Here is a 17,794-nt window from a genome sequence, read left to right as displayed (position 1 = left end):
TCGTTCGATGAAAATTTCTGTCCTCCGAGCCAAACTTTGAGCCTAGGAAATAGAAAAAAGTCGCTGGGGGCCAGATCTGGTGAATACGGTGGATGATCAATTAATTCGAACCGCATTCGTGAATTTTTTCCATAGCCGAAGTGTGAGACGGTGCGTTATCTTGATAGAACAGCACTTTCTTCTTTTTCAAATGAGATCGTTTTTTCTCAATTTCTGCCTTCAGCTTGTCAAGCAATGATGCGTAGAACATCCCTGTTTTATCTTTTTCAATATAAGGTGCGCCCGGCAATGTAAATCTGAAATGCGAGCTAGAAGATGGCGAGCGTGATCACGTGATCTTCGAGCAAGCCGAGCATAAAAGTTAATGTCGAACGATTCTGAGATGTCATCGCTATTTCATTCTTTAACCTGAAAAGTAGGTTTATTAATGTTATTAACGTTAAATATTAATTAGATATATATAAATATATATATAAATCTATAAATAATAAGAAATAAATAAAAAATAATTAAAAATGTATATAAATGTGAATTAGCTGTATAAGAATTATGTTAATTATGTCAATTGTGAACATAAAGAATTGTTATAAAATAAAATTAATTGAATATATTATATAATTATATATACACTAGGAACAAAATGAATAATGCAGGAATTGGCTTTATTTTAAATTTTGCTTGGGATATATTTTTTGATGACACTGATAACGAAGATGAAAATGTCAAAATTCCAAGAGTTTATCAATATGCAGAAGAAATTGTCCCTCGTTTCTCCGATAGAACATTTAAAACACACTTCCGAATAACACCGAATACGTTTGAAGAATTGCTCACAAAACTTAATAGCACTGAAGACAATATAAATGTTGGATGCAAACCTCTTCCACTTATAAAACAATTAATGATTACCATTTGGTATTTATCAAATATTGAATCTTTCCGGTAAGTTTTCATGATAAATTACTGATATAAAATAAATTATTTACGGTGCAAACAAAACTTCTTTATTTTCTTATTCCTATTTTTCTTTTTAGATCAGTAGCTGATCGCTTTGATATCAGTAAAAGTACTTGTTGGGATATACTTTATAGAACATGTAAAAGTCTTTTAAAAGTTAATATCACATATAAAATTATATCATGGCCAAATAGAGAACGTGCTATAACAATAATGAAACAATTTCAACAAATTAACGGGTTTCCAAGTAAATAATAACTAAAATTTTTCATTTGCTATTTTTCATTTACTATTTCGAATGTTTAAGTCTAATCTTTCTTTAGGAATTATTGGAGCTATCAACGGATTGCATGTCCGTATATTAAAACCAAAGAATCATCCAAATTCTTACTGCAACAGAAAAAATTACCATTCTGTACTTCTACAAGGAGTCTGCGACAGTGAAAGATCATTTCTAGATGTCTATGTTGGAGAACCTGGATCCATTCACGATATCAGATTATTTAAGAAGTCTGATTTATATGCAAAAATAAAAAATTCATCAATTGATTTTCCTAATGATAGTCACCTAGTGGGAGATTTGGTCTATCAGTTATCTCCATATCTTCTAGTAGGTTTCAAAGATGTTGGTGGGTTAACTAACCGAGAAAAAAATTTTAATAAAAAATTATCACAATGTCGTGTGAGAATAGAGAATGCTTTTGCATATTTAAAAGGACGATTCAGACGCTTAAAGTATCTTGAAACAGTTAGATTAGATTTAATTTGTCTATTGATAGTATCCGCATGTATTATGCACAACATCAGTATTTTAAATGGAGATTTACCTGAGGAACTTGTAGACAATATGGAGGTAAGGGATATAAGAGACTATGAATTTATTGCAAACATAAATGAAGAAGAAGGAAATAATGCAGGCATATTGAAAAGAAGAGAAATTATGAATATTCTTCCAATAGAAATATGGGAAATATGGAATGAATAAACATGTTTATACAGTTCAAACATATTGATTATTTTATTTATGAACTAAATTTATAATGTAGTTTATTTATATATATCTATATAAACTAAAAGTTACACAACATAAATAACGTTTAATTATTAAATGATAATATTGGAAACTTAAAACAAAAACAACAATTTTAGACTAAGACTAAGTTTGTTCTTTATGCTTTCGTGCTGAAAGCATAATTCTATCTTTCGAAATTATGCTTTTAGCACGAAAGAGTAAAATAAATTTAACATAGACTGCTTTATCACCATTAAAACAAGTACTTCGATATTAAATCAATGTAAATAAAACATAAAATATTACATATCTGATAGAAATTTCAGTCTTGTTGAGAACAGAAAAATATTTACAACAGTCTGTTCAACTTATTGTTAGAACTTTCCTTTTAATAATTAAGTAATATATGAATAACATGGCTAATGTGCATATATACATATATTATATATGAAACAGAAAAAATATTAATTGCACATTTTGATAACGATAAAAGAAAAGAAACTCAAAATCACAGTGTAAATTCCGGCGAATTGCGGCAGACTGATACTTATAATAGGCATATGCTCATTGCATTCCGATGAATAAAAAGAACTGACTGAAATAAAACTAATATAAAATAATCAACTTTCTTTTAGGTAATTAAAAATAATTAAATGATTTTGTAGGATTAATGGCCTCAGTAGAAGTAAGAAATATTCACTCATCATTGCTATTCTTCTTATCTCGAAGTATTCCGACATACTCATTGAAACATTTTAAGAAGTCATCCTGTCTTTGCATTTTCTCCTGATGTCTTCTTTCTACAGCATTACCTATTGATGAACGTTTTTTCTTAAAAAAGTCAGTTGCACATGTGGATGAAGATTTTCTCTTATTGTCGCAGGAATATTTGTCATCTGTGATATTTTCTTCATCTTCTGTACTTTTACCAGTGCCACTCGATTCTTCATTAACCATCAATCCTTTCGTATTACTGCAAGTAGCTACAGGTGTAATTTCTGGTTTGTTATGAAGCATTTCATTCATTACTTCAAAATATTCCCATCTTTTTCGATTTCTTCCAGATGATGAGTTGTGTTCTTTGATATCTTTATATATTTTTAATAAGCCTTTCCATTTGGTGTCACATTGCTGCCATGTAATTGAAGTACCCAAATCAGTGGTCAAAATTTTGGAGATTTTCATCCAAATATGTTTTTTTATTGAATTTTGAAATTGTTCTTCAAATTCTTCAACTAGATTTATTAATCTCAAAATAGACTCATTTGTCCAAATTTTCTTCTCATGTTTTTGAACTTCATCTTCACGTTGTTCTACAAAATTTCTTTTATTTTCTCCCTCTGATAATTGTATAGATTCATAAGTATCATCTGTAAAAGCAAAAAAAATTATAAATTTCTGAACATTTATTTGTACAGTATAAGTAAATTATTGATTTAATTAGTCTCTATGATGCAATAAAATGTTTTATTTGGAAAATTTTAAGAAATCTTTTATATTTAAGACATAACCTCCATAAAACTTCCAAAAAAGAAATAAAAACTTACCATTTTTTTTATAGAAATATTTGTCACCAATTTGCACTATTTCGCGAAGTTCGTTGTTTACTACAAACATTTTGATCATTAGAAAGCGAAAAATAAAACGTAGCTTAATACTCGTACGGTGAACGTCACACTACAAATTTCTAAAGCAGCCAATTAATAAGTAGGTTATGTTGAAATCGGTAATTTATAATTTTCGCGGGCAAACGAACATTTCTCTGTGAGCTCGACCTTTGAATCCAGAGCAAATTGAGGAGCTTGATTTGCTATAAAAATGCTAATATCGAACACAGATGGGATGATACAGAGCAGAAAAATATGAATTGCCGAACGATTTTCGAGATAAAAGAGCAATCCGACGTCTCCGATTTACAATGCCGAACGCACCTATAGTCGATCAACACAATTCCATGACTGTCCCAAAAAATAGTCGCCATCACCTTTCCCGTCGATAAAACCTTCGGAGTAGGTTCACCATTCGCAGTCCACTGTTTTGATTATTCTTTCGTTTCAGGAGTGAAGTGGTGGACCCAAGTTTCATCAACCGTTATTAATCGACGCAAAAAATCCGACTCGTTTCGTTTAAACCGCTCCAACAGGGCCTTAGAAATGTTCATTTGAATGCGTTTTTGATCCAGAGTGAGCAAGCGCGGCACCCAACGCGCGGTTAAGTTACGCATGCCTAATTCTTCAATCAATATATAACAAACACGTTCTTTTGATATGCCAACAGTCTCTGCTATCACCCTAATCTTAATTCGACGGTTGTCCATTATCATTTGATGAATTTCTTCGATGTTATCGGTGGTGGTCGCAGTTGTTGGCCGTCACGAACACTCATCATCAGCTAAGCTGATACGACCACATTTCAATTCAGCTACCCATCTTTTCACGGTGGCAAATGATGAGGCAGAGTCCCCGTAAATAGCGTCCAACTCGGCTTTAATTAGCGTAGACGTATTGTCTTTCACATGCAAGAAGTTAATTATAGCACGATATTCAATTTTTTTCATTTTTACAAAATGATACAAATGATTGTCAAACAAGAACTGAACGTCCAAAGTGGCAACAATTGTCACAGATATTTTTCAGTAAGTATCACGATTATAATACCAGAATGGCTTTGACGAGTAACGCCATCTTCATGATGAGGCTCAAAACTTTTCAGACGACCCTCGTATATTCGTTAATTCACAATAGTTCTTGATAAATTTTTGAACGCTCGATGGGTGTTGAGAATCAAAATTTTTTTCTCAACGATTTACAAATCGAAAGCTTGAAATTTCTAGATATTGCATGTATTGACAAAAAAAACTATTAAAGTTAAAAATAGTTCATTAAAGTTAAAAATAGTTCATGAAACATTTATATCTGAATAAAGTGTAATATATCTCATAAACTATTAATATTTTGACAAGTCTATCGTAATACTTTTGCATGCAGATTAGAAAGATCATTTCAAATTAAACCATTTTTTCTAAATATATTTTATATTTAATGTGATTACCCTAATCCCAAAAATAATTAAGGGACGTGATAGATTAAACTAGAACTCTGAGGTGTATGCACACACACAAACGCGCGCGCGTGAATATATTACAGTTATATATAACCATTGATAAATGAATTGTCAAAATAAAAATAAAATACATACAATATTAATTCATTATTATTACTAATTTATTAATATACATATATATGTGTGTGTATATATGAATAATATATACACTTTTTTTTAACATGGCCGGAGACACTACCGCGTCTCCTGATATATACAATAATAAATAATGAATTATTATATAATTTCTATTTTAATTTATTTGAAATCGTACGATATGGTAATTAATAAATGATAAGTAAATGTACGAGTAAAAGAGAAACGTCGTATTAACATATTCTCACTCATCAGCTGAAAATGGACGATTCACTCAAAAATACTCGCGTATACGTTTGTCGTTCATCAGCGGATAAACGTGTATTGAAAACGGACAATCTCCTCAAAAATACTCATTGCATACTCGTGTATACTCACTATCGTTCCTTCATGATACACTGCGAGTGCTTGCGAGTGCAAGAAACGAGCAAGAACGGACTAAAAACGGGCTAAAAACGGTTCATACGAGGTCTAAAAACGGTGAAAAATGTTTATAAGGGTGAGACTTTCAGTGCCAGTTTGAAGATTACGACTATTCGCTTGTTTTTTAATACTTAGCATTTCCGAGACCAAACGTTTATTATAACATGGTTCTTCATCTAAAACTTTAATGTTATCCTAATCGAAATCATGTTGCGTTTGCATCCTATGTTCAGTTATCACAGAACGGATAGTCGTATTCCAATTAATATGTTTGCGATGTTCTGCAATCCTTGTTTTTAATCTGCCCGTTTGTCTAACATAGGATGCATCACATTCATTGCAACAGATCTTATAGACAACGTTACATTTTTTTATTGTTCTAAACTATCTTTCTGCACTTTAATGTACTTGTTTAGCTTATTAGTGCTGTGAAATGCAATTTTGATGTTATTATTGTGCATATGTTTGAATTTATCCGTGAGCACTGGGATAAAAGGCATCACAAACCAAGACACATTGCTATCGGGATCTATGTTATTTTCTTTGATATGCCGTATTTTAAATTCTCTTTTATGAATGCTATTAATTCTGTCGTTAATAGTGTCAAAAATACCAGGTATGTAAATATGAAACCGGAATTTACCAATAGATGGCCATAGCTGTCAATGTAGTTGCCGTCAGACCGCGTCATTGACGCCATTTCCTTATTCTGACATTTGACAAAGATATTCAACTCACAACAATACAAGTTTCATACAACAGTATAGTTTGTAATAGCGTTGAACATGTCGAATTTTGTGCATGGAAACTACGATTTGCGGACAGCATTGATTTTCTGTTACCATTTGAAGAAAACTGCTGCAGAATCGTATCGAATGCTTGTCGAAGCTTACGGTGAGCATGCTCTTGGTAAATCACAGTGCTTTGAGTGGTTTAAAAAATTCAGAAGTGGCGATTTTGACGTGAGAAACGAAGAACGTGGAAAACCGCCGAAAAAGTTTGAAGACAGCGAATTGCAAGCATTGTTGGATGAGGAGGACGCTCAAACTCAACAACAACTCGCGGATCAATTGAATGTGACAGGAGAAGCCGTCCCCATACGTTTGATATCCATGAGAAAGATACAGAAGACGGGAAAATGAGTTCCACATGAACTGAATAAAAGACAGGAGGAAAATCGAAAAAGCACTTGCGAAATGCTGTTCGCCAGGTACAGAAGAAAGTCATTTCTCCATCGAAATGTGACTGGCGATGAAAAGTGGATACATTTTGAGAATCCTAAGCGTAAAATATCATGGGTAACTCCAGGCGAACCATCGACGTCGGCTGCAAGGCCAAATCGCTATGGACGGAAGACAATGCTCTGTGTTTGGTGGGATCAGAAAGGTGTGATCTATTATGAGCTGCTAAAACCTGGCGAAACCGTTAATACTGAACGCTACCGACAACAAATGATCAATTTGAATCAAGCTTTGCGTGAAAAACGACCGGAATATCAAAAAAGGCAACACAAAGTGATTTTACTTCATGATAATTCACTATCACACACAGCAAAACTTGTCAAGGAAACGATTGAGGCGTTTGGTTGGGAAATACTTTCGTATGCGGCTTACTCACCAGACTTGGCTCCGTCCGATTACTACTTATTTGCATCGATGGGACACGCACTTGCTCAGCAGCGCTTCACTTATTACTAAGATGTACGAAAATGGCTAGATGACTGGTTTGGCTCAAAAGAGCAACAATTTTTTTGGCGTGGCATCCACAAATTGTCAGACAGGTGGGAAAAATGTATAGCTAGCGATGGACAATACTTCGAATAAAACATTTTCATGCAATAAACGTGTATTTTCTATTTAAAAAATTCCTGTTTCACATTTACATACCTGGTATGTAAGAGGTATAACCTCCAATGGCTTCGATCTTGACATATGTTATTCAAAACATGATTCTGAACATGATACAGTGCAGCAAGTGAGTCTTCCAAATTACCAAATTGGAAGTACTGTATTACTTTATTAGCTACTACCTGAAATGTACTAAGTAAGTGGTATCATACTAGACTACTAAGATGTCTGGAAATATTAATCAAGGTATTTTATTACCACACCTGTCATCGCTGACTTAGTCATGCAGAAATTAGAAAAAACAGCTCTTATTATGTTTAACAGTCAAGTTCTTTTTTAGTATAGTGTCGTACCTCACCGGGTGCAAGGGTGTCGCTCCGGGCACCGTTTATAGAATTTACGGGTCAGCCAGTTACCTGCAGTATCTTCAAGACTACGTGCCGCTCAGGGCGTTGCAGAACCACAGTTTGGACGTGCGGTGTCGGTTTATGAAGGCCCGATGTCCTCCAATAATTATAGGCCAGCGTTCGTGTTGTACAAAGAGCTTTTATTGTTCAATTACAAGTCTACGTACTGTACAATGTGTTGTGGTTTAGAGATTCTAAGGAGACTCTCACAGTACGCGCACTCTCACTTCACCTTTCGGAACGGCCCCGAGATGTTCGAGGCTTACCTTTTTATATTTCTTAAGTAGAATTTATGCGTGATTAACAGAAATTGCTTGTGTGTCACTTCCTTTGTGCTACAAAGTAGGTGACTTAATTTTGTAACGATTACTTGCACGTCTGCATAAAAATGCCGACGAGGATTTCAGGTTCGACCTAGTTAGGTCGTAACAATAGATATGTGGACGATCTGTGTGCCGTGATTCCAGATAGTGGAGAGAAATTACCGGAGATTTAAAAAAAAAAGGAACTGTTCCCAAGGAGCAATTTTTTTGCGTGAATGGGTCGAAGGCAATGCGAATGAAGGATTCCTGAGTTTTCCAGATCCCCCGTGGTCCGGAACATTGTTTTCTTTAACATTTAAAAAAAAATAGCGTTTTTTACGTTTTCTTCTTCAATTTTTTGCGAATATCTCAGAATCTATTCGTCGCACAGAGAAAAAAAAATACCAAATTGTTCGTAATAAAATTGTCTATAAAAAAGTATTAGACAGTGAAATCGGAAATCTTGCAACATAACCTCAAAAAAAAATAAAATCCACCAGACATGGTAAATTTTCGTTTTTATTTTTTTAAATTTTTTCTAATCCGGCAATTTAAATGATATTGCAGGAAAAGTTACTTCTAATGACCATAATTACGTGTAAAAAATTTGAATTGAAAATATTCATTAGGACGGCCGTAATGCCCGTTTCAATTTCAAAATTGATCAGCTTGTAACTTTTGGGCATCATACGGGAGGTGACTTTTTTTTTTAATTTGTAGGTTTTTTTTTATGCTCTTTAAGATGGTTATAAACAATATTGTCAAAATCCAAAAAAACTATTTTTAAAATCGATTTTTTTGAAAAATTTGTATTTTTTCTCCTCTTTTCATATAAAAATTCTACTTTAAACAATAAATTTCTATTTTTTTTAAACAAATTAACAAAATAATGTACGCGGATTGTGGTTAACATATGCAGATCCCCAATTTTTGTTCATAATTATAGAAATAAACTTTTTATCTTACTTCCTACATTAGGAATCACAAATTATATAGGCTATCTGTGATTGGACACAAATTAAATACAAACACAACATTTCGATTTAAAATTTATTTAAATTATTACTAGTGTACACGTTTTCGTTTTGTTACACGTAATTCGTCGGAAAAATCGGAGTTGCTTGTATGGCAAGAATAAAAATTGTAACCATCTTCAACGTCGGTGTAGAGCCAGTCTGATTCAGCATGTGAGCTTTCAGATATAATATCGTCGATGCTCAATTCTGACGTTTGTGAGTCTGTTTCACACACTGAAGATGTATCGGCGTCACCATCGTCGTCTCCTAAATATTCCTCTTGGACTTCGTCTTGACAAACTGTAGAATTTTCACAGTTTAGACCGGCGCAATACGTACTTGCAGCTGCGCACTTGATTCCATGTTTCTTGCACGTGCACTGTAAGAGGCTATCTGGTAATGGTTTCGCACCTTTCGGTAAAGCGACTGGAATTAAACCATTATCTGACATCTCCCATCCGTGATCCGTCGGCAATTTATTCGTATTCAGCAACCATTTCTGAACCTGCAAATAAACTCGTAGCACGTGATTGTTCGCTTCTATGTATGTTCATGAAAATGAGCCGATACCTATAAAGTAATGATTGTAAACAATATGTTGTTTGTTTTTGTATGTATACATTCACTATTATGAAAATGAAGCGAAATATACTAAATTCCACACTAAATACTTGAAAATGAAAACGAATATAAATTTAATAAAATTATCAATTACCAAGACAATCTTTGATTTTTTATTTTATGAAAATATTTGGAATGTAGCGTAGCGCAAGCAAAAATAATTACCTGTAACAAAAAAATTGTACGATTATAAATGCTGTATGTAATATAAATACATAAAAATTGATATTTTTATTGACATTTACGAACGTAAAAGGCAGTCAGTTAAAAGTTATTTTAAAACATAAAATAATATACCTTCTTAAATAAGTAATTTAACATACCTTCTTAAATAAGTAATTTTATATACAATATTTTTTTTTCTTATCCAAATAAACTATTCGTATACACAGCCAGATCACAACGCACATCTGCTGCTAGAGCACGACTGGATTCTATTCAGAAATGGCAGGGACGGGGCCTAACGGTCGAAAACTATTACCGGTGCTAAAAATATTGGGCCTGTAACGCGTCATAGTATTTCAATACAAACATTCCAATCGTATTATACATTCTTCAACAAATAACTTTGAGATTTAAGGTAATGAAAGAAAGATAAAAAGTTTATTTCTATAATTATGAACAAAAATTGGGGATCTGCATATATTAACCACAATCCGAGTACATTATTTTGTCAATTTGTTTAAAAAAAATAGAAATTTGTTTAAAGTAGAATTTTTATATGAAAAGAGGAGAAAAAATACAAATTTTTCAAAAAAATCGATTTTAAAAATAGTTTTTTTGGATTTTGACAATATTGTTTATAACCATCTTAAAGAGCATAAAAAAAAACCTACAAATTAAAAAAAAAAAGTCACCTCCCGTATGATGCCTAAAAGTTACAAGCTGATCAATTTTGAAATTGAAACGGGCATTACGGCCGTCCTAATGAATATTATCAATTCAAATTTTTTACACGTAATTATGGTCATTAGAAGTAACTTTTCCTGCAATATCATTTAAATTGCCGGATTAGAAAAAATTAAAAAAAATAAAAACGAAAATTTACCATGTCTGGTGGATTTTATTTTTTTTGAGGTTATGTTGCAAGATTTCCGATTTCACTGTCTAATACTTTTTTATAGACAATTTTATTACGAACAATTTGGTATTTTTTTTTCTCTGTGCGACGAATAGAACCTGAGATATTCGCAAAAAACTGAAGAAGAAAACGTAAAAAACGCTATTTTTTTTAAATGTTAAAAAAACAATGTACCGGACCACGGGGGATCTGGAAAACTCAGGAATCCTTTATTCGTATTGCCTTCGACCCATTCACGCAAAAAAATTGCTCCTTGGGAACAGTTCCCTTTTTTTTAAATCTCCGGTAATTTCTCTCCACTAAGATAAAAAAATGATAGATTCATTTTTTGAGTGTTTTAATTCTGTTCATGATCGACTTCAATTTACTTTAGAGATTGGTGATAACTCTCTTAATTTTCTCGATGTTAAGATAATGATCACTGATGAACAACTAAGGTTTGATTGGTATCAGAAACCAACATTTTCGGGCAGGTTCATCAACTTTTTTCCAACCATCCCATATCTCAAAAAAGAGGAACAATTTTCAATTTGGTGGATAGGGCTTTATTGCTTTCAAACAAAGAATATCATTTCAAAAATATAAATTTTATAATCAATACACTTTTATATAATGACTATCCACTTAATTTTACCAGGTATGTAAATATGAAACCGGAATTTTTTAAATAGAAAATACACGTTTATTGCATGAAAATGATAAAAAATATTTTATTCGAAGTATAGCCCATCGCTAACTATACATTTTTCCCATCTGTCTGACAATTTCTGGATGCCACACCTAAAAAATTGTTGCTCTTTTGAGCCAAACCAGTCATCTGACCATTTTCGTACATCTTCGTAAGAAGTGAAGCGCTGCTGAGCAAGTGCGTGTCCCATCGATGCAAATAAGTAGTAATCGGACGGAGCCAAGTCTGGTGAGTAAGCCGCATGCGAAAGTATTTCCCAACCAAACGCCTCAATCGTTTCCTTGGGGTGATTCCGACTGATCACGGCTCGATTAGACACCACCAATCACAGCGACCGGTGCTTAGGAGCTTTGTAGTCTCGAACGCTGTGAGTGGCTCGTGTCTAATTGAGCCGTGTCCAACTAGGTGCCACCAGTTTTCTTGACCAGTTTTGCTGTGTGTGACAATGAATTATCATGAAGCAAAATCACTTTGTGTTGCCTTTCTTGATATTCCGGTCGTTTTTTACGCAAAGCATGATTCAAATTGATCATTTGTTAACGGTAGCGTTCAGTATTAACGGTTTCGCCAAGTTTTAGCAACTCATAATAGATCATACCTTTCTGATCCCACCAAACACAGAGCATTGTCTTCCGTCCATAGCGATTTGGCCTTGCAGTCGATGTCGATGGTTCGTCTGGAGTTACCCATGATCTTTTACGCTTAGGATTCTCAAAATATATCCACTTTTCATCGCCAGTCACAATTCGATGGAGAAATGATTTTCTTTTGTACCTGGCGAGCAGCATTTCGCAAGTGGTTTTTCGATTTTCCTGCTGTCTTTCATTCAGTTCATGTGGAACCCATTTTCCCATCTTCTGGATCTTTCCCATGGATTTCAAACGTATGGAGACGGCTTCTCGTGTCACATTCAATTGATCCGCGAGTTGTTGTTGAGTTTGAGCGTCCTCCTCATCCAACAATGCTTGCAATTCGCTGTCTTCAAACTTTTTCGGTGGTTTTCCACGTTCTTCGTTTCTCACGTCAAAATCGCCACTTCTGAATTTTTTAAACCACTCAAAGCACTGTGATTTACCAAGAGCATGCTCACCGTAAACTTTGACAAGCATTCGATGCGATTCTGCTGCAGTTTTTTTCAAATGATAACAGAAAATCAATGCTGTCCGCAAATCGTAGGTTCATGCACAAAATTCGACATGTTCAACGCTATTACAAACTATACTGTTGTATGAAACTTGTATTTTTGTGAGTTGAAAATCTTTGTCAGATGTCAGAACAAGGAAATGGCGTCAATGACGCGGTCTGACGGCAACTACATTGACAACTATGGCCATATACATTGGTAAATTCCGGTTTCATATTTACATACCTGGTATTTTCATTTTTACGTAAAAATAAATTTTTAATGTGAAAATGAATATAAGAAAAACAACCTCCATTGTCCTTGATCTTGACATTTGTTATTCAAGACATGTTTCTAAACAACACGCAAGAGGTTTTATCCGTCATTCGGACACCTTACGTAATGCTAATGCCGGCGACGCTGTAACTTTCAAATGCCATGATACGGAAAGTTCTTATGAAGGAAAGGTTTGTAAACAGTGATCTGGAAACGTCTCAACATCAGCTATAAAGATGCGCTTTGAAAAATAGAGAGTTTCGTTTAAGATTTTTGTGTAAGCACTTTCCAAAGTCAAATTAATATCATCATCTGATAACTTCTTTAACACCCTATGAATATTGTTTCAAACATTTTTTAGATAACTCAATATAAAGGTTATGCGTTTCGCGCGTTTCCTCCGTGTCCAGATCCATTTTTGAATTGCCAACATTTTGTGAACCTTGCAATTCACTTCATCAGAGCGAGAAGCATCCTGATACTGAGATGTTCCTCCAGATCGTTCCTTTTATATTACGCTGCTTGTTTGAATGGTGGGGTGGTAGGAGGGAATGGTTGTGGAGGGGAGGAAGATGATGGAAATGATCGATCTTTAATAACCGGGAGAATGGTCTTCCATATTTTATTTATGTTGTAGCCATTACCTCTATTTAGATTGTTAGGGTGTTTTTGTATCTCTATGGCTTCTCTATACTTTCATGGAAAGTATGATGTAATATTGGCTATTGTGGTCGTTTCTTTAAACAGTATTTGATGTTCTGTTTTAATGTTGTGCTCTGATAATGCCGACTGCGTGGCGTGTTTTAGCCTGACATCACGTTCTTTGATCCGTAGGTTGACCATTTTCCCGGTTTCTCCAATGTATACTTGCCAGCAGGAACAAGGTATTGTGTACTGCTGCGGAGCTGAGTAGAGGTCTTTGATCTTTAGAACTTCTTAAAATTTGTCCCATCTTTTTGGACGTTTTAAAAATAGTTCGAATATAGTGTTTGTTTAATACCAATCCGATTTCTTGTTCCCTTGATATATGGCAGAATGGATAGGATTTTTTCGTCTGGTTGTGTGTCAGAGGAGGTTGTCATATTTTATTGATTATTTTGGTTATGTCGTGTCCGTTTTTCTGTAAGGCCAGTTCTAGGTGGTTGGGTTCTGTCTGTAGATGTTCTTTGTCAGAGATGGTGAAAGCTCTATGTATTAGGTGTACAACTTTGTTTCCGCCGATTTCCTATAGATGGTTTTAGCGATAAGTTGTGGTCGAAATAAATAGATCATAGACGTCATACAATAAACTTGGGCATCTGTCAACATAACCCCATAGAAACATTAGTCGATTTGTGTCTGCATCATAAAAATATTCTCGATTGAAAATGTCAGTTTACGCGCCAAATTCTCGTCATTTCCGGGAGGTTTTAATTTTCTGCATCAATATGAAGAAATCTGCGGCTGAGGCTCATCGAATGCTCTCAAATACTTATGGTGAGGCCGCTATTAATGAAAGAACGTGTAGTGAGTGGTTTCAAAGCTTCAAGAACGGTGATTTTGACATCGAAAACCGGCATAGCGGTGGAAGAGAGAAGGTTTTCGAAGATGCAGAATTGGAGGCATTACTTGATCAAGACTCGTGTCAAAATCAAGCAGAATTGGCACGATCATTGGGAGTGACTCAACAAACCATTTCAAAACGCCTCAAAACCATGGGAATGATTCAGAAGCAAGGAAATTGGGTGTCGTACAAGTTGAAGCTGAGAGATGTTGAACGGCGTTTATTTGCTTGTGAACAGCTGCTTGAAAGGCAAAGACGGAAGGGATTTCTGCATCGCATTGTGACTGGGGACGAAAAATGGGTTCATTACGATAACCCCAAGCGCAGAAAATCATGGGGAGTTCCCGGCCATGCTTCCACGTCGATGGTCAAACTGAATATTCACGGCTCCAAGGTCATGCTTTGTATTTGGTGGACCAGCTCGGCGTAGTGTATTATGAGCTGTTAAAACCGACTGAAACAATCACAGGCAATCGGTATCGAACGCAATTGATGCGTTTGAGCCGAGCATTGAAAGACAAACGGCCGCAATACAACGAGAGACACGATAAAGTGATTTTGCAGCATGACTATGCTCGACTCCATGTTGCGAAAGTGGTCATACTTGGAAACGTTGAAATGGGAAGTCCTACCCCACCCGCCGTATTCTCCAGACGTTGCTCCCTCTGACTATCACTTGTTTAGATCAATGGCACTCTGCCTGGCTGACCAGCACTTCCGGTCTTATGAAGAAGTAAAAAATTAGATCAATTCGTGGATCGCCTCAAAAGATGACCAGTTTTTTCGACGCGGGATTCGTACGCTGCCCGAAAGATGGAAGAAAGTAGTGGCCAGTACTTTAGATAAATATATAACCAGGTTTTTACAATAAAGTCTAGAATTTCGGAAAAAAAGCGGCGGAAGCAAAGTTGTACACCTAATACAAGTAAGTTGATTGCTGATTGTTTTTGTACTGGGTGATGGTGCGACTTGGCATATAGGTATCAATCTGTTGATTTTCTATATACTTGATAACCTAAGGTACCGTCAGCTTTCTTAGAGACAAGAACAACTAAGAAGGGGAATCCGTTTTCGTCTATGTCTATAGTGAAGTGGATATTTGAGTGTTGTTTGTTGAAGAAAATAAGGAATTTACGGAATTCGGCTCTGCCGTGTCTCCATATCACGAATGTGTCGTTTACATAACGAAACCAAACTTTTAGTTTTTTGGGTGTTTTTCTGAGGGCCTCTTTTTCAAATTGCTCCATGAAGATGTTGGCGATTACAGGAGAAATAGGAGAGCTCATCATCTCCTGAAGTTTGTTCATAAAATTGGTTGTTATAGGAGAAGTAAGTGGTTATTAAGCAGTGCTCTATTAGCGGGATGAGGTCGGAGGGGACTTCATGTTAGGCCTTTATTATGTTTAATGTGTCTTTTATTGTTACTTGTGTGAAAAGGGATTTTACGTCGACACTTACAAACAGGTCTGTGGAAGGTAGTCGGATTCTTTGAATCTTTTGTATGAAATCCCTTGAGTTGGTTATGTGTGATTCGGTTTTTACAGTGAGGGGTTGTAATATTTGTGCTAGGAATTTAAAGTAGGATGAAATCTATCACCCAATATCAAATTCCATTTTTTATCGACAAGAAAAGTTGAAAAATTCATATTTGAAATTTTATCAAAGTGATAACGCTGTAGCGAGAGAGACAGAGAGCGTGCGAGGCAGTGAGAGTGGAGGGAGAAAACCGCTGGCGTGCCCAGGTTCCGGAGCTGCCACCTCTTTTCAGCTTAATACGTTGTGGTCGACGAGAAGATTTTATGCCCATATATGGTAGCAGGCTAGCCGATTCCTAGAATCGGGTTCCCTTTTCCTTTTGAATCGCGAGCGCCATCAAGATGCCCTTATACCTGTATAAACGAAACGAAAATCCGGCAGCTTGTCTTTAGTCTTTCCGACTTCCATAGAGAGAATATTAGCCTGCCAACGCGTTTCCATTAGTATCTTGGGATCCTTCAATATCTTTGCACTAATAATGATCTTTGTAAAGCACGTAATTTCTTCCAATTTATTTTTCTCTTATTCTCTCTCTTCCCCTCTTTCCCTCAAGAAGGTTGATATAAATTATAGCGCTTCTTCAGCACGCTCTTCTTCCTCTCTTTCGCTTAAGAGGGTGTACTTAAATAAAGCCCTTTAAAAAAGGCCTTAAAAAAGGCTTTTTTGGACAATTTTTTTAAAAGTAACTATAAGTTTTAGAAAAAATATAAATTGATGTATCAATTGGGTACACTTTGAAGATATTTTAAGAATTTTTATATGTCTTAAAATATAAATATATGACGATGTCTCAACATTGTAGACTTCCGTGTTTACAAAACATGGTCCATCGGCTCTGTTGAGAACTCAAGTTGTAATTATCTGAAATAAAATTTGCTTGAAAATTTAAAATCTATATGAGTGTAGTTTCAGTTAAGCATAGCGATTTTTTTAATAATTTTTTTTTACAAAATGGCAACGGTAAAAAAAAAATTTTTTTTTCACTACATTTTGAACTTCTTAAACATCTGCCTCATGAAAATTAACAATTAACAAAAAAAATCCTTATGCTTAACTGAAACTATACGTTTTATGAAGCTACTGTTCAAAGATGAGCTCAATCGGTCGAAAATTGTTCGAATATATAGATAGAGCCAGTTAAAAAAAAACACTTTTGAGAAAAACACGTTTCAAGTTTCAGTATTGATTTTTTAATAGAAATCTATCGAATTTGTCAACTTATAGTGAATCTATTCCAGGACCATAAAATGAATCGTCTGTAGCATCGGTAGCATTATTTATTGCATTCATATCCTTCCTGAAGTGCATTCTTTCTTCGTACGTTGCCGCTCGCGTTCGCATCTCAGCAGCAGTAATTCCTCGCCGATCCTCGTTTTCAACATAATTTGCCATTTCGGGTTCAATGCGTATTCCTAACAATTCCAAAATTTGCAATAATGATAAATAGCCTACATTAAAAATACATACGGCTAAACAAGCCGCTATTTCGACAATGAAAACTCCACTTTGCAATACTTTTGGTGCAATTTTCCATATCAGATTATTAAAATTTTCATTATTATTTTGCGTATATGCACCTAAGCATCTTGTCAGTAATTCTTTATCGATCAAATCTTTAAAAATTGGCGTTATTGCTGCGATAACATTATGCGGAAGAGCCGGCTTATGCTTATATTCCTGCAATTTATCTTCAGCTTTCGCTTTTTGCCAAGTGCACCAAGAATCAGCGCCTTCAGGACAATTTTGATGTTGAGGATTTGTATC

The 17,794-nt window shown here is 34.8% G+C and overlaps 2 protein-coding genes across 2 annotated transcripts; one reads left to right on the top strand and one right to left on the bottom strand.

Moving 5' to 3' along the window:
* The first annotated feature begins 356 nt into the window (after positions 1-356).
* LOC108759239 (uncharacterized) lies at positions 357-1,942 on the top strand. The gene is made up of 4 exons (XM_018504586.1): positions 357-415; positions 634-942; positions 1,035-1,204; positions 1,281-1,942. Exons 2-4 carry the CDS (start codon positions 641-643, stop codon positions 1,940-1,942), a joined length of 1,134 nt encoding a protein of 377 aa, XP_018360088.1. The 5' UTR covers positions 357-415; positions 634-640.
* Positions 1,943-2,648: 706 nt separating this feature from the next.
* On the bottom strand, positions 2,649-3,897 carry LOC108759246 (trihelix transcription factor GTL1). The gene is made up of 2 exons (XM_018504592.1): positions 3,517-3,897; positions 2,649-3,339 (listed from the first exon to the last, which is right to left on the bottom strand). The coding sequence occupies exons 1-2, from the start codon at positions 3,593-3,595 to the stop codon at positions 2,666-2,668; spliced, it is 753 nt and encodes a 250-aa protein (XP_018360094.1). The 5' UTR covers positions 3,596-3,897; the 3' UTR covers positions 2,649-2,665.
* Between the last annotated feature and the right edge of the window lie 13,897 nt (positions 3,898-17,794).

This window comes from Trachymyrmex cornetzi, unplaced genomic scaffold (assembly GCF_001594075.2).
Source record: "Trachymyrmex cornetzi isolate Tcor2-1 unplaced genomic scaffold, Tcor1.1 scaffold175, whole genome shotgun sequence".
In the NCBI taxonomy this organism is placed as follows: Eukaryota; Metazoa; Arthropoda; class Insecta; order Hymenoptera; family Formicidae; genus Trachymyrmex; species Trachymyrmex cornetzi.
This window is presented reverse-complemented; position numbering and strand designations above follow the sequence as displayed.